The sequence below is a fragment of the Monodon monoceros genome, unplaced genomic scaffold (genome assembly GCF_005190385.1).
Source record: "Monodon monoceros isolate NGI ecotype Baffin Bay Population unplaced genomic scaffold, NGI_Narwhal_1 Super_Scaffold_2, whole genome shotgun sequence".
Lineage (NCBI taxonomy): Eukaryota > Metazoa > Chordata > Mammalia > Artiodactyla > Monodontidae > Monodon > Monodon monoceros.
Window position 1 is genome coordinate 103491457 of NW_021703776.1, and position 23337 is coordinate 103514793.

General features: G+C 37.6%; 1 protein-coding gene across 5 annotated transcripts in view; it reads right to left on the reverse strand.

Annotated features, from left to right (window-relative positions):
* LMBR1 (limb development membrane protein 1) overlaps nt 1-23337 on the reverse strand; it is a 175560-nt gene that overhangs the window by 65681 nt on the left and 86542 nt on the right. For all 5 annotated transcript variants that reach the window (XM_029233650.1, XM_029233647.1, XM_029233646.1 and 2 more), the window contains 6 exons: nt 8873-8953; nt 7577-7653; nt 6859-6936; nt 3786-3859; nt 3466-3556; nt 2170-2236 (listed from right to left, as the gene is read on the reverse strand). In XM_029233650.1, coding sequence (XP_029089483.1) covers nt 2170-2236; nt 3466-3556; nt 3786-3859; nt 6859-6936; nt 7577-7653; nt 8873-8953 — 468 coding nt within the window. The remainder of the gene's footprint in view (nt 1-2169; nt 2237-3465; nt 3557-3785; nt 3860-6858; nt 6937-7576; nt 7654-8872; nt 8954-23337) is intronic.

The window sequence follows — 23337 nt, forward strand, 5'->3', positions numbered from 1 at the left end:
CATTTTCATTTTTGAAGCAAAAATATCACCAAATTATTTTATACAGGATTCAATACACTTGCAATTTACAATTAAAGTTATAATCATCACTAAAAATTAATAAAATAAGAGAAAAACTGCACTTATACAGATAAATTATAATTTTCCTTGCTCCTTCATTTCTCATTTAACTGAGAACGCTGGCTGAATTCACAGGAGCAAATGAGAGCATCCTAAGGGTCAGGACTTCCTTGTGAGAGGCAATGAGAAAGAGTGAAAAATTTCACAGCTTGGAATTTGGTTGCTAAATACATCCTCTATTCTAGTCTTATAAGCTTTTCAGCTAGTAAATCAAAATCCCGTTATACACTAGGATAATATTCATGACAATTCTCTATATTTTATCTTCTTAAAATCAAAGACTCAATTCTAAAGGGTTAATAGAGGCATTACAAAGTAACTCTCTAGTTTGCATTTCCCATAATACTAAAATAAAGCTTTTTCTTTTAGTCTAGAAATTTGCTTTTTTAATACTGTGAAAAGCCTCTATGAATCTGTTTAACGTATTTATTTCTTTTCATCTATTCAGTGCCACTGGGCATAACATGTAGTGCAGTGCGTGTTGATATTTTGCAAAGCACCACATGACTCACTGTACCCTAATGCACTCCATTAATCCTGTTTGGACAGCTGGGTCCAGGCATTTGTTAGCTGCATTTTAATTGTTCCATCTCTCTTTTTCTTCTTTTTATTTATCTCTATGGCAAACTACTCAGGAATTTAATTTGTTGATCTTAAAAAAGCACATTTTGCCATTAATTTGTTTTCTTTGTATTAAAACTGTACTCAGCATGTAATTTTCTTCCATAAAATCTATATATTACTATTAACAATTAATCTTAAATAACAGAGCACAGTGAATTTCATAAATGATAAAACGGTAGGTTGGCTATAATATCACAGAAATTATTTGTTGGACTGCCATAATACAAACGATCACAGTTAGCTACAAATCAAGTTACTAAAGTGTATATTTATGGCATTTTCAAGATTAGCACACTATATGCAGATGTCAAAATGATAACAAGTCCTATAATGCAAACACAAAAGATATAAGACCTCTAAGTAAATGAGCTTTGTATTAGTCTGTGGAACGGCGGTCCCTTCTACATTTACATTTAGATTCCACTTGTATTAAAACATGAACTTCTCTGTAAGCATTATGAAGATGACCGCAAAGCTTATACCCTTCCTGGCACAGCCTGCATCCCCGACAGCTGTGGGCCTTGAATAAATAATGGAGGCCACATAAGCGCTAAAACAAAAGCAATTCAAAGTTACTTGCAAACTTTGTCATAAGCATGTTGCTAAGGTTGAATAATGGAATTTTTCTAATCATTTGTGAACACTCAAGTCAAAATCTAAGTCTAGAAAACGGAACAAAACTGCCTAGTGGAAATTTTTGTCTGAAATAATATTTAGCCAAGAACTGAGAATAAAGTCTGCAACAGTGCTTTATAAAAGATAAGAACACCAAATGAAGGAAGATTTATTCAACTATTTCAATGACAAAGTGGAAATATTTTACTTTTAAATGATGACCAAAATTCTCTGTGAATTGAAAAATTACGAAAACTATATAAATGACAAGCCAGTAAAAAGCTGAAGAGCTAAAGGACGTCCTTTAAATCAGTGTGTGCTCTCCTAGATCTTACTGCTTTCAAGTCTATTCCCTGGACATAAAGCAGCTTAAAATAAGTGTTACACATTCTCAATTTTTTAAACCACGTACTAAATTACACATTTTTTAAAACATTTCGCGTAGGAAAAAATTAGTTTAGTATTTTCTAGACATTAAATATTGGGTTTTTTTTAAAAATCACAGTTTCCTCACTAGAGGACTCCAAAGCTTAATTAGTCAATGAAAAAAATAAAGTCTATTATTTGGACAAGGACTATTTCTAAGTACTTGAGACAATAAGTGGTCTTTATTTGATAAAAGTACTTATTTTGGTACAGTTCTGTATATAAATGAATTACAGAAGTAAAGGCATAAAATAATGTGGGAGGGAATAATATATTTCAAAGAGTGATCTCTTTGAAAAACAGTTTAGAAACTACAACTTTAGCAAGAAGTTTGATACTTAAAAAGGTGCTGACTTTAAATGAAAAGTTCTCATTTAAACTTACCCAGTGTTCTTGACATAACAGGCAGTGCGGAGCTCAAGACCAAGATTGACACACAATTCCCAATGATCTGATATGAGAAATCAGAAAGAATATAGGGCAGTTACACAGTATACGGATAAATAAAATCCATTCACATTCTGGCAAGTTACCGGACATTTCAGTTACCTACTGTTCTTTGCTAACTTCTGAATGATACAATTCAATACAGAAAATAAAGAGAATAGAAACTTTTCTACAAACACTTAAAGTTCTATCTGTGAGTTCTAGAAGATATTTACAGTACCTGACACAAATATAAAGTTATAGAACACAAATTACTTCACACCTCAGATAACGCATTTTACATTATTGACTGAGGTTGATGATTTCAAAAAGGTTTGCCTAACAAGTAAAAATTAATATTTTTAATACTTCTGACTCTACTTTTAAAGCCAAGACTACTGCTCAAGAGAGGTATCTACTTCTAATATGTTTAACTATTATAAGATTTAATACCAAAAAGCTAGAAATCCAAAACACCTAAATTCTAGTAATTTTCACTGTATCCTATACTTATTCTTTCATATTAAGTAAGAGATGCTGAAAATACTACTTAGTACTTATGATTACTTAAACTAGATGCTAAGTATCTCAAGAAGCCATAGCATTTTAGATAAAGATATATAAAAATAACTTCTCCCCTTTAGAATAAGCTGAAAATATGGAATATATAATAAAAAATAAAAGAAGCCAGCAGCTCTTGTTATTCTTCATTGTCAGCCTGTGGGAATATTTTACAAATGCAGTCACTATATAAGATAACAGCCTTTGTTATTCCAAAGCCAATGACATATTGTAGAAAGTCAAATTAGCCTCAGACTACAAAATGTTTCTGAATAGAACTCTTCCGTCTTGCTTTAATTATTCAAATTTGAAATACTTTGTCTCTACTACTTGTAGCAACTAAGTTCTTCAGATTTCAAACAAGTTCCCTGAAGTACAGTCAGCACAATCAAAGTTACTCATTAGCAATACGTTTTCTTTGTAGGAAAAAGAGTCCTTTCAGGAGCCGTCTATAGCTAGTTAACAAGCTCTGTGGTTCTATGCATTTACAAGTGAATGGATGCCATCCAAATTAAACAGAGCACATCCTTTTCCCACTCATTCAGCATTTTGAAAATCTTCCAGTGCGTGTGTTTACGCAACTTACAAACAAATACCTAGAACCGCAAATGAACCATTCACTGCGATTACTAAATAAAACAGTCTGTCTTGGAAGGCAAAAGGGAGGCACAGTCACCTAAGACTTTACCTTACCTTTGTCATCGTTGTGTCATCCTTCTTGGGAATAAAGTTTCCAAAAAATCGGAGGCTATAGAAACCAACAACAGAGGACACCATAAGATAGCTGTGAGAATCAAGGAAAAACTCTCCAAAGAATTGTTTCCTTAAGTTCTCAATTGTCTCCAAAATGTCTTAAGGCCGAAAGGAAAAACAAAACAAAATGCCACTTGGAGCGCTTGAGGAAGACGGACTTGTTTTTTCTTCCAGGAGAGTGTCTTAGTAAATTACCACTGTCCCAGAAAACTAGACAGAAAACTTGTTAACAGACAGAGGTTCAGTTAAAGAAAGGATACAATATCAAAATGATTTCAAGTGCAGCTCCCACAAAACCAAAAGCAGAAAGAGAAGCATTTCCTATTCCAGGCCCCTGGGGGGAAAAAAAACACTTTTCAGAATTCAATGACACTATTATATTTGGTTTCCCTAAAATTGTTGTCTCATAAATATAGGACAGTTGAAATTAGGAATGTTTAATACCCTGGAGTAACATCTAGGCGTTCAAAGGAAAATAAAATGTGATGAGACTGAATTCATCAACTAATTCAACCACATGTTAACACTTTTAACAAGCTCAAAACATTTCTGATTTATCTCAAATGTAATTTACTTATCAAAATGATATGATTATGTTTATTGTTAAATCCTAAATATTCTTGGAAGAAATTTTTAAAAAATATAATAGTATAATGAGAATAGAACAAATAATTGAACACTGAGGTAACATATAAAAACTATACAATTAAAATATGTCAAAAGGAAGGTAAGCAAAGAAAGAAAGTGAATGCACATATCCTGTTACTACTCTTGAAAGTTTCCTTTCCCTAAATCTTCCTTGGGAATTCAGGGATTTAATTAACACAGATTTTCCAAATGCAATGCTATAAATTTTTCCCTAAACATCATACCTATTCTCAAAACCTATCTTTATCTAGAACTTAACAAAACAAGTAGAAAAAGTAATATTTATTAACGAGGCCAGACAGGCAAAACCTCATTTCTTACTGAAGTAGGAACAATGTTTTCAAAGCTTACTAATTAAAGAAACTCTCTGAATACAAACTACTACTTTGCTATCAGCTTCAATTACATCTAACAGATATACCAGGATAATTAAGAATATAAAGTCAGCTTAATAAAAAAATAAACCAATAAATAATATCACATATTATTTACACAATCTAATATAGGCATGAAAAAGTTAGAATACCATGGAAATTTCATATATAAATAAGGTAATGGACAAAGAATTTATGAACTTTTGTCAATCTTTTGAAGAAAAAATGAATAATGCTAACAGAAAGCTTATTAACTGGGATGGAAAACACTTTGGAAATATTCTCTGTCTCAAGAGAAGGCCTACAGGCAAGATTAAGATGATCTGATTTATTTACACAATCATAAAAAGAGCATACCACATATAAGTCCTTCTGTACTATGCACGAAAGGAATGGTACAAAAATGTACCACAGGGCTTGGGCCTCACCTAGTATGTGGTATAAGAAAATGGGTTTAAAAATGGATAGAGGGCTTCCCTGGTGGCACAGTGGTTGAGAGTCCGCCTGCCGATGCAGGGATACGGGTTCGTGCCCCGGTCCGGGAAGATCCCACATGCCACGGAGCGGCTGGGCCCATGAGCCATGGCCGCTGAGCCTGAGCATCCGGAGCCTGTGCTCCACAACAGGAGAGGCCACAACAGTGAGAGGCCTGCATACCACAAAAAAAAAAAAAAAAAAAAAAAAATGGATAGAAGTCAACACAGTAGTTGACTTTTGCTTGATCAATGGATTTCGGTCTAAACAAAAGACAACGACAAGGCTGTGGATGGAGGAGGACTGCTCACTGCTGTTTTTTGTTAGTGGAATGACAGACCTGAAGCAAGCTGGCAGGCTCGCAGTGGTGGAGAGGCCATGGCAGTGAGAGATGGCACAAGGTCCTGAAGAGGCTGGGGGCAGGGAGCTAAACTGAGAATATTGCTGAAAGAATTAGCTTCTGAAAGAAGAGGGTATCTTCATCTTTGACTGAAGGAAAGGAATTAAGATAAACATTGGCTTTTTTCTATGAGAGAAAAGGTGTATCGTGTGGTTCAGAGAGAGAAGCGGCATGTAGGGAAACAAAATCTGTACCCCAAAAGGTGTCTCTCTGGCATAAGGATCATTTTAGGCTGATTGTTTTTAAGAAACAGAAGACTCGTAAGTCTTTCTTTTTAGCACCACCCCCACCTCACCCCTTAACTGCCTAAAAGAATTCAGATGAAGGGCCTGGTCCAGGCAGAGCACTATCACCGGAGACAGCTACAAAGAGTATATTGGCTGAGTGTGGTAGATGGAACCCGCAAGACCTGGAGACCAAAGGCCTCTCTGGGTCCCCTCTGTTTACCAAACATCTGCTTTCCATCTCCGTGTGAATTGCCTTCCTCCCGCCTGAAGTCCCAAGCTCCTACCCGCTTCTCCTTCTCTTAGATGGAATATAAGCCTCAATTGCCCAACCTGTCCTGGGGTCTCATTATTCTTACCGGGTTCCCACATACACGTAATTAAATTCTGTTTTCTCCTGTTAATCTGCCTCATGTAAATCTAATTCTTAGACCAGCCAGAAGATCCTAGAAAGGGTTAAGGAAAAATTTTTCCCTCCCCCAAAGCATGAAAAGTCTGGAAGAGTTTTGAAGTCATCTCTATGGGAGATGGCAAAGGTGCTAACTTCGAAAAGTGTAATAAAATGTCAAAACTTAAATGCTACTTTAAGTATCCAAAAGTTTATAGAGACACCTAGAAAAAGTATGCCATATATGAATATTTAGCGGAAACTACCTTCCACATGGAGAATATATTTAAATAGACTAACTGATGGAACTTAATAAAATCATGAATTTTTAAACAAGAGAAATAATTAAGTTAATTCATGAAAAGATGTATATCTGACTCTCCTCCAGCAACTGAACATTTTGACTCAAGTTCACAAAATGACTCCTTTGAGGCATGAGTCCTTAAAACCACATATTTGGATCCTTTGCAAATGCAACGAATCCATGTAATAAACTCTTTATATTTCACTATTTCACAAAATATACATTTTCTTAAAGGATCACAAATACGAATTTCAGTAAAACAAAGATAAACTCTGATACAAAGTGTAAAAGGAAACTCTGATACTTGATAAAAAGCCAAACAATCCAAAATAAGAAATCAGAAACAAAAAACATAGTTTAGAAACACTGTTTATGAAAGCTCACTGCATAAAGAAATTCATACAACTTGAAGTATATATATGCAGAAAGGTGAATGTTTTCATTTATTTATTTGAAACACTCAGTTTATACACACAGAATACTTTTGCAAAAGAAAGACATTTTAAAGCATTTTACTTTACCCTTGTTCCCTTTGGCATTGCTGTTTCATCAACCAACAGGCAAAGAATATTACAAGCCACCAAGAGGACCGAAATGGACTACAACACAAAAAGTAAGCCATCAGTTCTGAATTTCAGTTTTGTCAATACACATAACATTAAAATCTAAGTAACCAACCAAATGTATGCTTCAGAATAGAGGAAAAGCAGTCAAGACCAAAACTCTACATATAAACCTGAAGTAATGAGACTATAAAAACTCCAGAATAAATTCGTAAAAATTCTGCAAAGTACTGTAATCTCAAAGCTTAAGAAAAAAGCTATTAATATAGATCCACTTATTAACCGATTTTACCAATTGGAACCCACAACTCCACATATTTAAAAAATGGTTAAAATGTTATCAGAACTAATTTAATAATATAATTTTCAGATCTTATCACAGAGTTTGATCAGGGTATCTGCAACACCTTGTCTCTTCTTAATTTTCAACTGAAACAAAAGAATGAATTTCCTGCTTCTATGAGGAAATAGATAATCGTGAGGACTTTTCAAAATTACCATTAATTTCATTTTTTGCTCTATTGAGTTTTTACAAATAAAAGCGTAGACAGATTTTAATCCTGTTGATAGAAAACCAGTTTACCTGAAACCATTTAGCTGAGGGAGTTGCCATACACAAATGCTAAAGTAAATAAAAAATAATCTGCTTTATTTAACTAGGCAAATAAATTCTTACTGTCTCAATAAGAAGGAGAACCATAACAGCAGGATACACCAAGTTTCTTTCCCATGCTGAAGCCTTTTTGCGCCTCTCTATTAGAAGGAAAAACAAAATATAATAAAAGTTTCAGTAATTTCCAAAACTTCTCCCCAGATTCACATTTTCATTCCCTACTAATACAACCAGTACATATTATTCTTACATAAATTATCTTTTCCTAAAAACATAAATTATTTTTAATTTTCCTCCACACACTATAAAAATCAGAATTTTAAAATCAGTTTGCCACATTAAACAGCTCAATCCTGTGATGCTCAAATTTTAGCAATGTAAAGACGTTTCAATTATTGATGAAACATATTGTGGATATACAGCTTACTCTGAAAATACAGTAATATTTGTATTTCTTTTTAAAATTTACATATTATTATAATGATAGATTTACACACTGATAGAGATCTGGAAATATCAGGTAACATGAGTTAAGAATCCCCTCTAATCCCACATCCTAAAGGCAAACACTTCCAGTTTCCTAAAGGCTGGAAGCAAATCTCTGTTTCTAGTGACAAAGGTCTACTTTGTAACACACCAATCCTTACGTCATGAACAACTGGAAAAGATGGATCAAACTTAATTTTTTAAAAAGAAATGTGTATGAAGATGTCAGAGAGCTACCATAATAATGGAAATTGAAGTCATTCTAGCTTTTTCTGTAGATTCCAAAGGGATTTTTAAATAACTGATTATGATTTCTGCAAATAAAGTAGTTTACTTATTTTCCAAAAAAAAAAAAAAGGAGGGAAAATAAAGAAAAAGATTTAAGAGTAAAAAGGTCTAGCATATGTATAACTGGAGTCTGAGGAAATAAAAGAGAATGAGCAGATGCAGTATTTGATGAGATGATGGCCAACAATTTCCCAAGTGGATGAAAGACATTAAGCCACACACTCATGAAGTGCCACAGATCTCAAGAAGGATAAATACAAAGAAATAAGACATTAAAAGATAAGAATAACAGAAGATTACTTATCAGAAATAATACAAGTGAAAAGATAGTGGAGTGATATTTTGGAACATCATCATCTTTGAAAAGTCATTTTGTACACATACAAAACAACAACAACATAAAGTGAATAAATACGTGCTCATCCTCTCTCCAAACTAAAAGACATTCTTTATTAATGGCTTTGGACAGACTGAGAGCTTGTAACATAGAGATTTCACAATTTAAAAAAATATTCCAGACTACAGTAAAGTCTTTAATAAGAAACCAAGACCAATACATAAGTCAAGGAAAAAAATGTACAATACCTAATTTTGTCTTAAGAGTCTTTACATTGTCAAGTTCTTGTTCCAACTCCGTTATATTGTGTTCCACTGATGAAGACAGTCCTATCAAAAGCAAAAACATTTCAGAAACATAACAACAGAACCCCAGAACAGGCAGCCCTCACAGTTAATGAAAATATAAAAAATACACTGCAAATCCCAATCACTAATAATGAAAACAAGGGCTGCTGTGACTCACAGAAAAGTACATCCATTTCTTTACTCCTTAAAACTTCCAAGTTCTTGCTGATTAAACACTACATGTTTCCTAGAAAATTTTTGACTCTGGTAAAATTCTTACTTGATCTATTATTAATTTTTCATTAATTACAAAAGCATCATGTGCTTATTATAAAAAGTGAAAGAAAATCAAGATCTCCTCCTCTTCATCCCACCTCCCTAACGCAACAACTGTCAAAAGCTTGGGTGAGGTTTTATTCACCTTCATGTACATACTCATAACATACATACAAATCATACTCATGATTTTTACTATGTATTTTATAAGAATGGGTCAAATCAGACATTATTTCACCACTTGCTTTCCTAGTTAATGATATGTCCACACTGACAGTCTCAACTTCTTAACAGCTGAATAATAATTCCAGAATATGGATGTCCTTCCGTTTTATTCAGAATTATTCTGTTTATGAATATTCAGCTTTTCCTCAATTTTTTGCTACTACAAACATTTTTCTATGAACATCCAGTACTTTCTGGTTCTATTATTTTTGTAGGACAGAGTCTCAAAATTCAGACTGCCAAGTCAAAGGATATGAGCATTTAGAGTTTTAAGAGATATTTAAAAGTTACTTCCCGCCAAATACTGTGATATATTGTAATAAGTTATTATAATAATTTACATTTCTATGAACACTTTATTATAAAATATGCTTGATGTCAGATGATTTTGCCCAACTGTAGGCTAACATAAGTGCTCTGAGCACCCACTTAAGGGGGGCCAGGCTAAGCTGTGTTTGGTAGGTTAGATATTTTCAACTTATAATGGGTTTACCAGGACGTAACCCATTGTAAGTCAAGGAAGATCTGTGTTTTCCAATCTCTTCCCCAGCAGTGGATGTTGTAACTCTTGAATTTTTGCCAATATGATGGGTAAAAAATATTTTCCCATTGTTACTTTAACATGTACACCTTATTCATATTTTCTGCTTGATTCTTCAGTGGTTTGTATATGTCCATACTCTTTCTATTTTATCTGCTAAATTCTGAAATGGACAAATTTAAATCCCCCACTACAACTGTACTTTGACTGAATAGTTTTTTCTCAGTTTTTAAGAATTTTTTCATTATGCGTTTGTATTTGATAAGATTTGGGGGCTCCTCTAAGACTGTAACATGTTCCTTATGAATCACACCTTTTATCACTGCATCATGACCCTCAGTGTCTTTAATGCTTTTCTTTACATTCATCCCCCCCTTTCATATATCATTGTATTGGTAATTTTGGTTACAGCAATATTCAATGCCTACATTATTACAATATAAATTCTGCCGCTTACCCATGTAATAAACTATGATTAGCTTTCCTTTCTTCCATAACATTCTTCTTCCCACCCCCAGAATTAATCTATTTTTTACATTTGCTTAGTTTTTTATGCATTTACTACTAGTTCGAAGCTAAACCTTCCTCCCAAATGTCTTTATTTCCTCCAGAAGCTTACAAAGAAAAGGTGAATGGGAGGCAATTTTTTTGAAACTATACAAGTCTGAATATGAAAGTTTGGTTAAATATAAATTATTTTTTTATATTTAAAAACTATAAATGAGGAATGAAAAGGTGTGTGGTTTACAGGGACTTAAACCCTCATCTTCCATAGCTGTCAGGTAATAGTTAACTTAATGCTGGAAAATCAAGAAATAGCAGGGGAACCTTTTTATTTAGTGTTTACGAGTTTATTATTCTTTATTAGTTAGTTCAAAATTAATTACCCTTCAGAATCGTGAAGTCACTGCTCCACCGCCCCCCAGCTTCCAGTGTCAGCTCTGAGAAGTCTGAAGCTCTTCTTCCTCCTGGGCCTGAGTGTGAACTGCTTCTCATTCTCCCTGAGAGAACGTGTCGGCCTTTGTCCCAGTGTCGGTGAGTCACTCTCATGTTCCATGTTGGGCACTGAGTGAGCACTTTCAATCTCCAAGTTCTTGTCCTTTAGAGCTGAGAAATTTTCTTGATGTTGTCATTTCCTCCATCCTGTTTTCTCTCCTCTCCCCACTTGGAATTCTATTAGTTGGATGTTAGATCTCCTGAAATGGTCCTCTACTATTCTCAACTCTTCCCTATGGTTGTCACTGTTGACCTATTTTCTTTAACTTCCAATCTTTTAGATACGTTATCATTTCTAAATTTCAAGAGGCCCTTTCTGTTCACTAGCTATTCCATTTTTAATGGAATCCTGGCCCTTCTCATGGACGCAATCTCAGTCTCTCCCAGGATACCGATGATAGATTTTACTTTTTTCTTATCCTGTGCATATTCCGTCTCCCCTTAGTGTTCTTCATTGTTTGTTTTGGCCCCTACTTTCCCATGAGAGGTTTTTCTCTTAAGTATGATGAGGCTTAGTCATCTGTTCATATTTAAGAAGGAAGCACTAAAAATGATCATTTGAAACGCTAAGATTGCATGGGTGGCACCTGACAAGACTTCCCGTTGGGTAATCCAGCTGGGTTTTTCATGGACACCCAACTGCTAGCAGGGTGTGAGACTGTCCTCCTGGGTAGACCAGATTCCCCAGATAAGATTCTCTGATCTCCTTCTTGGGGTATTAAAGTTTGGCTGTCCAGGTAATGGGAGATGGGAGCTCACACATTTAGTTTGTAAGCACTCATCCCATCCTCCACTCCTCCAATCTGTGCCCAGGCCACAGTCTCACTTTCTCTGGAGAATTACCCTCCCTCTACTGCTGAGATGGGGAAGAGGCAGTGGTCCGGTACCCTGGATGGAGGGGAAAGAGGTGGGGATCAAATCGTTTCATAAGCAGGCTTTTCACCAATCCTCCTTATCTTAACTTTTTCCACTTTACCCCCACTTTCATAGGTGTCTGGTAGTACCACTTTTGGGGACTGTAGGGATTCTGGAATACAAATCAAGCACAGGTGGCTTAGGATTCAGCTTTCTTGGGTCTGCTAAATCAGTTACTTCTAAAATTCTCTCAGGTCTGCTAAATGTCAAAAACTTTTTATGGTTTTCTCCTCTCAAGTGTTCCTTCTTTTAGGTTTATGCTTCTCTGACCCTCAGTGTTCTCATCTGTGAAATGGGGGGGGTATTATTAGGATGCTTTCTGCTGAGTCAGAAAACTCAACTCAAAGTACCTTAAAAAATAAAATAATTCCATGTAATTGGAAGTTTACACACCGAGTGGGCTTCAAAGTGGGTTTTCCAGCAGCTCAACAGTGACATCCAGGGACTGAATTCTGCCATCTCCAAGTTCGTCTATTATGAAGACTGGTGCTTTCTTCTTTCATGTAATTTCATAATTTCTGTTTATTTTATTTTGTTCATTATTTCTTCTTTTCCTAGCAAGTGGAATTTCTATTTATTCTTTTACCCATGTTAATTTGACACTTCAGTGGTTACTTTCTCATTCTTAACACACATACTTAGACTTATGTTTTTTTCAACCTAACCCCACAGGGAAACCTTACTAGGTAACTTACCCTACACCAAGGTGAAGCTTTCACAACACTTTTTTAAAACCATTCTCTCACTGCTTTCCATTCACCCCTCCTAAGTCCTGGACTGTGCTGAGACTGTTTTAAAAATATTTAGTTTGAGATTATTACTAAAGTTTTCCAATGATATGGAAGCCACCATATCCTTAATGACTAGAATAGTACCTAGTTACTAAATATACAGCTATAAAATAAATAAATAAATGAATGTCTTTTTGTGCCCTAATAGATATATGACATCTTTGGAAATATATGAGTTTTTAATTGCAATCTTCCCTGCCCCCCTAAGACTACTAAGATTATTTAATAATCCTTAACAGGTTATAAAAGGGAAGTTTGATGTTGGTCTCTCTCTCCTATGTAAGTAAATTTTCTATGTGAAAGCCTGTAAATCTTTTTTATTATTATCATCATTATTCTTGGAATTCGTGAATCATATAACTCTGGATCTGTTTATTTCCTGCTTAATAATCTTGCCTATGACTCTGTGACCTTTTTAATGTACACTCAAGTCTTTCCTCAGCTCACTGACAAGTTCTTCTATTACTTATTTACTTTTTTCTACTTGTTCTTTTTTCTTCTCCTAGATGTCTATTACTTAGACTAGGTATATTAGCTCTGTAGTCCATGTCTATTATTTCATTAGTGATTTTCTTCTCTTTGTTCTTTTGTTCTGTGACATGAAATAGTTCTTCCACTTGATTCTACCAGATGATTAATTCAATTTTCAGAAGGACTGTATTATTTTTCTATTGCTACTGTAACAAATCACCACAAACTTAGTGGCTTAAAGCAATACAAATGTATTATATTACAGTTCTGGACGTCAGAAGTCTAAAATCAAGGTGTCAGCAGGACTGTGTTCCTTCTGGGGACTCCAGGGGAGAATCTGCTTGTCTTCTCCAGCTTCTGGAGGCTGCCAGCACTCCTCGGCTCATGGTCCCTTTTTCACATCACTCCACCCTCCGCTTCCACAGCCACATTTCCTTCTCTGACCCTCCTGTGTCATCTTTCACTTATAACAATGCTGTGGGACTTCCCTGGTGGCACAGTAGTTAAGAATCTGCCTGCCAATGAAGGGGACACGGGTTCGAGCCCTGATGCAAGATCCCGTGGAGCCGCAGAGCAACTAAGCCCATATGCCACAACTATTGAGCCTGCACTCTAGAGCCCGTGAGCCACAACTACGGAGCCCGCGAGCCACAACTACTGAGCCTGCGTGCCACAACTACTGAGCCTGGCACCACAACTACTGAAGCCCACGTGCCTAGAGCCCGTGCTCCGCAACAAGAGAAGCCACCGCAATGAGAAGCCCGTGCACCGCAACAAAGAGTAGCCCCCGCGCTCCGCAACTAGAGAAAGCCCACACGCGGCAATGAAGACCCAACACAGTCATTCATTCATTCATTCATAAATAAATAAATAAATAAATAAATAAATTTATTTATTTATTTATTTATTTATTTATTTATTTTAAAAAAAAAAAACAATGTTGTGATGACACCGGGCCTGTCAGATCACCTAGGATAATCTCGAGACCCCCCCTCGCTTAATCACACTGCAAAGTCCCTTTTGCCATGTAAGGGGTCATGTTTACAGGCTCTTGGGGTTAGGACTTGGGTACCTTGGTGCGACACTATTCTGTCTACCACAAGGACTATCACATCTTTTGTCTACTGAATTTTTATAATGTTTTTCCCACATTCTAGGCAATCCTTTTTCTACTCTAATTATATCTCTTTGAAAATTGGTATTTACTTTTGGGGGCTAATTACAAATTCTTATTTGTCTCTCCCATTAGTTAACTTCAATTGGAATCACACTTTCTCGCTATTCATCTTGGCCTTCGTCACTCAGTCCTAAGCGAATGGTAACTTTTCTGTATCTGCCGCTATTCTTCCCTTCACACCTACTCAGCGCACACAGTCGCTCAAACAGTGACAAAACATCTGGAGGGCCCAGTAATTTTTGTTCTTGGGGAGTACGGATGAACTGACCAGAAATATTGACTCAGGAGAAAGACAACTCAGTGCTCTGGCATCTCTCAAGATACAAACAGCGCTCCTTTCTCAAAGGGAGAAATACTGAAGGGAGGATTCAGGCCAACAACCCAAGGCAGCAGGGTACAAATGCACTAAGCCCTCTTGTGGAATCACAAAACTTCAGTCTTACCCCAGGTTTCTAAAAAAGGTAAGTATTCCCCACTGCATTTCCTTTCTCACTTCCGTCCATCGCTAAAGAGAGAGAAATCCAATATTCTCTCTTTTGGAGAACCTGAGGTCTTGCAAGCACTGAAATGTTATACACTATTTCCAGAGCTCATGAGTTTCATCATTTTACTTGCCAGTATATAGTTTATAAAAGAACAGGGGTAAAGATAGTATAGATGTATTCAGGTAGTGTGACCCAAAACTACTAAACTTTGACTACAAATTTAGCAGCCAAAACAAAAACAGAAACATTTAAGTTACAGAATTAATGGATATTTCTGTATAACAAAGAGATTTACAGTAAGATGGCATAGCATTATAAGATTTTCAAGTATCTTTGAATATAATAGTCTTAGAGATAAGTATATTTTACTTTTTATCTCATTTCTTTACAAATTATACGGTATGTATCTGTAGTTAATGCTCATTTAACTTCTATATCTGATAAATTACAAATACAATTCCAAACTACATTTCATTCCCTATACTTGTGAAGAAAAGCATTATTCCAGTAACCAGTTCACTGTTAGAAAAAATAATCTGATGAATATTCAGAATTTTGAAAGGGAATCAGAGTAGACAGTATTCCTGCTGCCAATGTAAAATTAAGTGAAAAGACATAAATGCCTACTTTGTGGGTGTGATGTCTACAAAGCTCAATACAGATGTCTAGACTAATCAATGTTTTCAAAGGAAAATAACTAAAGTGATATTTCTGTAACACTGTGTGTTTATTTTTTGGTGACACAATGCTAGGCACACAATGCGTAGTTAATAAACACTGACTGAGTTGCATACTAAAATCAAGAATACATTCTTATTGTCCTCAAAGAAATTACGCCTTTTTTAAATGACTAGATTCATCTGGAATAACACAATTTTCAAAGACACCACCATCCTTTACTGTATATCTCACTACCTAAGTGAGAAAAGTAAGCTTGTTTGGGCGGAATATTCCATTATAAATGACTGGAAGGAAATGATGGCTCTTGTAAGGAATCATGATACACTGCAAAGAATTCTGGAATGTTACACAAATTTAAGCGGCAGCGACAAAATGATCAAAATATCCTAAAGAACTGTATTATCATTACTTTACTTCAAAATGAATCTAAAATATTCAATGTCAGCATTGTCTAGTCAATAAGTCAAATTGGTAGACAAAACCTGTTTGGACTAGTCATGAAAAATAAAAAGGGATTCGCCAAGAAAACCACAAAGCAGCTCATTTAAGGTCAATTTAACGGTATTATTCTGTTTTCCTTCCAGCCTCAACATAAGACTTCACTACCTCAAAGGAAATTGTAAGAGTATCTATTTGCATTCCCCCAGGTGATTGGCAGTTCACCACCAATTAGTTCAAAATTACACTGTTACTAGCATGCAATAAAAACAACACCTTTCATCTTTCTTACACAGGTAAGAATACCTTCAGAGCCAATAACTTTGATCAAATGAGTATTTTTGATCCTGCCCCACCCATCTCTTTGGATTCAGGAAAACTAATAGCTGAAGGCAACTTTTCCCAGCTTTATTCTTAAACTGAAAAACTAGTGTGGTATTGAAAATATTTTGCTTGCAAGATAACATAATTTCCCAAAGTCCAGCACTTCTTCAATAATTAAGCTGTCCTTACACCTTTTCTTTTTTTTTTTTTAGATACTTATTTATTTATTTATATTTGGCTGCATGGGGTCTTCTTTGCTGCACGCGGGCTTTCTCTAGTTGCGGTGAGCAGGGGCTACTTCTTCGTTGCACTGTGCAGGCTTCTCACTGCGGTGGCTTCTCTTGTTGTAGAGCACGGGCTCTAGAGCGCAGGCTCAGTAGTTGTGGTGCACGGGCTTAGTTGCTCCGCAGCATGTGGGATCTTCCCAGACCAGGGCTCAAAACCATGTCCCCTGCATTGGCAGGTGTATTCTTAACCACTGCGCCACCAGGGAAGCCGACACCTTTTCTTAATACATAAGAGAGCCTTAACTGACATGCATTCATATGTTAAAGGACAGACACTAATTATTTAATATAAAATATATAATGTTGTATTTTTAAAAACAAACATAAATCTCCAACTAGGTATGTAAACAATTCAAAGAATATGAAGCAATAAAACAATCTCCCTAAACAATTCAGGACCATAAACAATTCAGTGTCCTAAACTTAGTCCCATAATGAATACTACTTGGAAATAGATACCTCTAGTATAAACATTATTTTTTCATTTAACTTTTAAATTTAGCATATAGCCAAAAGAAAGCTGATTAGAAAATCTGTTATCTAAGTAACTCTTTAAAATTTTCATTATACTTAGTACTTTAAATTGACCAAAGTTATTTCTATCACCAAGAATGTGAAGTCACTAAAGTACTTTTAATTATTTCTAGTCACTTAGACAAACAAGTTAGATGTTAAAGCCCAAGACTCCTAATAATTCATAGAATGAACAGTCTCCATCCCCTAAGCAAACACCAATTACTGTACACCATAAAGCCACTGATAATTAGACAGACCCCAGAAAGCTTTTGAAAACTGAAGCCTGGCCATGAAATCTCTAAAGCGTCTATTTGGGCATGAACAAATACTACTACTATCTACAGAGGAGATAGACAACTCGCATACTCAAAAACTCTATTTCTATTCCATTTGCAGTGCTAACATTTGTTAAAATAATAGTTTCTATTTACTTCTAACATATCCACAAAATATGGCTAATTATAGAACCAAGTAATATGAGACTTTTGATATTCAACACAATTTTGAAAATGCAAAATACTTTTTTTTTTTTTTTGCAGTACGCGGGCCTCTCACTGCTGTGGCCTCTCCCGTTGCGGAGCACAGGCTCCGGATGCGCAGGCTCAGCGGCCATGGCTCACAGGCCCAGCCGCTCCGTGGCATGTGGGATCTTCCCAGACCGAGGTACGAACCCACATCCCCTGCATCGGCAGGCGGACTCTCAACCACTGCGCCACCAGGGAAGCCAGCAAAATACTTTGATTATAAAAGACCACAAGCAAGATGGAGAGTATTAAACAATCAGCTTTAGGAACATTATATGAAGCTATGTACAATTAAAGTAATGGTTTGGCCTTTTTTTTTCTACTTTAGCTATAAGTTATTGGTAGATCTTAAGCTAGATAAGATGTTAAGATTATTTTATATGTGCTACTCTCAGGAACACCATCCTCCACATAAATGTGGTTGAACAAGCAGCTCATATGCATTAATTCATCTTCTGCTAACAAATCTGGATCATCTATACAGAGTATCTCTCTAAATTTCAGAGAATATATGCTACTTAACTCTTAAATTATTCTATAGTTTGTTATTACAAAGTATTCCTCATCTACTAATACTGTATCTTCAGCCAATTCATTTCATCCCTTCATCATCTCATTATCTGGGTCATATTTTATTGTCATGAAAAGTGATTATATGGCCCAAGAAACTGAACAAATTGTAACAAGGTGTCTCTCACAGTTTCAGACCCTTGGACCCAAATTTTGATATCTTATTAGAAACCATTTAATTAGTATTACCAGTAGAATTAATACTCTTTTCTGTTAGTTCATGAAGTCAAGATATTACTAAATATTTTCTTCTATCACAGTATTGCCCAAAAAAGGGTCATTCAGTGTCAACAATCTTTGCTATGTATGTTCTTGATGAAAGCTGACACTTGATCACCTTCAGCCTGTCTAAGCCCAAACATTTCTCGAAGTGGGCCAGAGTCTGCTAAATCTGAGACAGTCTCACTTCAATGGTATAACCAACAGAATAACCATTGCTGGACTACAGAAGAATGCCTAAGGAAAGTCAAGATGAAAGTAACGTAGCGGACATGAGATAAAACCCAACATAAGCCTCCTTATACCATTAAAGGTGTTATTGTGAAAGACATCATATAGCTAACTGTCTTGCCAATGACAATGGGAAAGCTTCCGACAGGATGCTAGAACTCTAAAGCAAGCATAGACTGCCTGGCAAACTCAGATTGTTATAAACAGCAAGATTCAAGGACTGATGGTGACAAAATGCTTCTGACAGGTCACTTAGTTCCACAAAAAATTCAGATATGTCGTTTTTTTCAATCCTTTACCTTTCAGAATACAAAGGTACTGCAACATGACACTCAGCAAAAATGAAACAAGTACATCTTCTGTGCTCTTAAAAATAAAGAATCAATATCAACTTCAATAGAAAAAGCTTTTAAAAAAAGATCAGAACGAAGCAGGAAAGTAACCGCCACCGAAAGTGATATACTAACTCTTTATCGTGAAGATGAAAACAGTACCTAACAAAACCGAATTGAATCACTAAGTTCAAAGGCTATAATATTTTTAAATAAATTACATTAAAAGAACTGTGAAGGGTGTGAACTTAAACAACAAAAAATAATTCCTATTCATTATGGTGCTTCTAAAGGTACCCAGTACACCCATAGGCTATACACACAAAAGCTAATTATTTCAATTAATGCTGTTGCATAACTTAAACACTTAAACAGGCTAATGATAAATATATAACTTTATCCTGGGAAGGAATTAGGCAAAAGATTTTCTACCACGATTAATGTAATGAGACTTTCTGCTGGGCTACTCTTCAGGGGTCCTGGAGTAGAAATGGATTGTGACTGCTCCCATTTCCTGGGTTAACAATAGGGGAAAATCACCTTACTTCTGCTTCTTCACTAACACCCAGCACACACGGTCCTCCAGCCCCTCAATCTTGGTTTGTCTCCAGAGGTCTCTACTATGGGCTTTCCTAAATACTCTTCCATGTGATGGTCTTTTATGCTGTCACCAAATTTTACTTCTTCCTTCTTCACATCTATGGTAAAATGACAATCATCCATCATGTGTGTTTTTCATCTATCCGTTTACATATGCAACAAGTATTTACTACCAACCCACCACATGTCTGGCAGTATCAGAGGATCAGGAAGAAAATAAGCAAAAATCCCTGCCCTGTGGAGTTCCTGTTCCAGGTGGAGAGATGGGCAATATATGAAAAGTGAGCAGCATGTCAGCGATTGGAAAGTGCCATAGAAACAATAAAGCAGGAAGGGGGAAAGAAGTGCCAGGGTGGAGGTGGGCCTGGCACTACGAAATCACAGCCACAAGGCTCACAGCATGGGAAAGCCCACGGAGAAGGGGACCATTAGGTAAAGACCTGAAAGGCAGGAGGCAGAGGCGGGGCAGGCCGCATGAGAAAAGAACAGCAAGGAGACTGCAGGAGAGGAAGCCAGAGGATGCAGAAGCTACAGACCGGAGCCAACAAGTGAGATCTGACTTACATTTTCAAGCGCTCTCCTTGACTCACAAGGCCAAAGATGCAGGGAGCCCACCAGGAAACTACAGAATCTAACCAAGAGGTGACTGGCCACTCAAACCGGAGTGGTGACAGTGCAAGTGGTGAGGCGTGGTAAGATGCTGGAGAGGCTTTGAAGTGAGAGCTGACAGCTTTGCGAAGGAATCCACATGGGAATTAAGAGAAAGAGACGCCAACATATTAGCCTGAGCACCTGGACGAATGGATTTGCCACCTACAGGGATGGGTCCACTCTAACAGAGGCGGAATTAGCTGATCCTGGACTAGATATGTTCAAGATGCCAATTAGCCCAGTGGAGTGTCTACTAGGCAGCTGGATCTACACAGTTGGAGGTCAGCAGCACACAGGTGGTATAAAGCCATGCGGCCAAAGGACACAACCAGAGGAGGGCAGGCAAACAGAAAAGAGAAGTTCAAGGACCGAGGCATGAGGCTGTCCCGTGTGAAGAAGGAATGGACACAGAGAAAACCCAGCAAAGCAGACTGAGAAGCAGCAGCCCATTAAATGGAAGGACAAGGAAAGCGTAGCAAACTGAAAACCAAGTGGAATAAAACGATTTCAAGGAGAGGGGAGTGTAAGACGAGGACTCTGAACTCGGGGCCAACCTGGCACCAGCACTTGGGTAGAGTCGTGGAGGCAGAAGTGAGTTCAAAGCCAAACGTTCAAAGCACAGAAATGAAGCCAACAAGAATACAACCCTTGGGAGTTCCACTCTAAAAGTGGGAAAGCAATGAGGTGGTGAGCTGGAGCAGGCAGGAGGTCAAGACAGATTGATTTGCTTTCCTTCCTTCTGAGGAAAGAAAAATTTGTATTCTAAGGCAAGTCAAGGAAAATTTTAACACAAGAAGTTTTCTCTGCCCTTTGGCCGCCTCTCTCCCCACACTGTGCACCATGTATCTGCACTATGCATTGACCACACGGCCCCATCCGCAGAAATGCCTGCTCAACCATAAAGAGCAACGTTCTCCTGGCACCAACAAGACGACTCCTTAGGAGATAACCTTCCTTCTTAACCCTGTAAAGGACGGCGATGACCCACTAACCACTACTCACTTTGTATGTGTAGGTCTGGATTGTATAAACTGTTGATAATACGTCATTTAATGCACAGCCCTCTGTCTCAAAAACTCACACAACTGTGCTTTCACCTCTAAGAGGAGGACCGGTTCTTGGAGTTTTCTGAGAGACTGTTCCCAAGTTATAATCCTCAATTTGGTTTGAATAAAATTTTCCATTTCTTTCTTAGATCAACTGATTAGTTTTTCATCGACACTTCCTTCCTTTCCTTCCTCTCTTTCACTTGGTCTTTCATTCTGTTGAGAAAAATCACAGTAATTCTCTATGCTGATGGAAATGATCCACTTGGTGAAAAACTGATTCTGTAAGAGAAATGTAGAACGGCTAGGGTTCTGTCCTAGAATCAGTGAGAAGGGACAGAATCCAGTGCAACAGGGGAGGGCCAACTGTAGCCAGAAGCAGGGACAATGTAGCCACAGTGTAAGGAGAAAAGGCAGCACAAGCAGGGGCAGCTGCAGGTAGGTGGATCCACACAAAGGGAAATGCTCGTGCAAGTTGTGTCATAATTGCTTCTATTTTCTCAAGAAAATAGGAAGCAAAGTTATCACCTGAGAGTGACAGTGAAGATGGTCTGAGAAAAGAGAAGACATAAATAGTCATCGAGGAGAACCTATGGTCATGCACATAAAGAAAGGCCAGGCAGTCATGGTCAGAGGTGAACAGACATGAGTGCAGAGGACATCCAGAGCTGGCTGGAAGCAAGGCTGCAGTCTCGCCAGGCATGAGTACGACAGAGTGAGAGGGAAAGGGGACTGAGGGTGCACATGAGGGAACGGTTATAACGACGGCCCAGGAATTTAAACTGTGACAAAGCAAGGGTATGATGGAAAAGGGTGGGGCTGGTAATAAAAAGTTATTAGGATAAACAAATGACACGTTAAGGCTCAATACTGAAGAACTGTGGGAAGTGAGCTGGAAAAATCAGAGCTGGAGAGGAGGACAACTGATTTTGAGATTATGCAAGAACTTGAGCTCCCGCTCATGACAAGGCCTGCATTATAATCCCAGGCAATAAGCAGCTGAGGGAGATCGTTGGAAGAGAGAGGTCAAGGAGCTCCCAGGGTACTGGGACACTGAAACCACCAAGAATTATGATAGGTGTTGTAGAGAGAATGATCATGAATGAGGAGATAAAACAACAGCTTCCAGGAGGGCGCAGGAATAGCCTGGGGTGGGAGAGGTGCCTGAAAAGGGGAGAAGGTGTCAATCAGGTCAAGGTCCAAAGACGCGAGATTCAAAGTGTCTGAAAGAGAGCAAGAGGAGGCCAGCCAAAGCTGTGGAGAAACGGAGCCCCACCGAGGGAGCTCCTGAGGAAGCACGGTTCTTCACGCAAGAGGGCGAAGGCTGAGCATCCAGGCTTCTGCTGCCGAGTGAGCGCTCAGCTCCAAGTGCTAAAGCAGAAGGTTCACGAGCTAGGGGACAGTGGGAAATTGGGGCAGAAAAGGGACAAAGAGAGACATGGGGAACACAGAGTCTGAGATGCAAAGAACTGCATACCCCAGGCTCCTCATGCCAGCCGGCAGAAAGGGGCAAGGGGCAAAGAGCAAAACGCACCCGTTATCCCTGCGGGTCCCAAGTGCCGAGAGTGGGAAGGCACAGGAGTCTTGCCAGAGCTGCACGAGCTCTAGGGACGTCACTTTACTCTTGCCAGGGTAGGTGGACGTGAGGGAAGGGGGCTTGGCCAGATGGCGTGGCGCTCGGGCTCCCTCCCGCTCCAGGATCCCATACAGCTCCCCTCCATTTCTTTTCCAAGTCTTTCAGCGCTGGACACAACCTTCACAGAGTCTCACCATTTCTTTTCCTGTTCTTCAGTTAACTAGTCCATGATCTTGAGACTCAGCTTCTAAATTCACCTGCACAATGTCTGGTTCTTAGAAGAAGATGTGCAGTAAACAGAAAAGGGAGGAGAAAGAGTGGAGTAGACTGGTAACAGGATGGCTTCTTTATAACAGTATACCCGTTAGCTTTATTTTATTACTGTACTTTATGAAATAACAATAATATTAACAAGAACAAAACCTCTAGCACCATCAAGGGTGAACGAGAAGCAACGGAGTCACAGGCAGGCAGCCCATCCTAAAGTTACACTGATAACTTAAACACCAGGCATGAAAACCCAACTCCAGGGATATAATAACAACCACAACAAG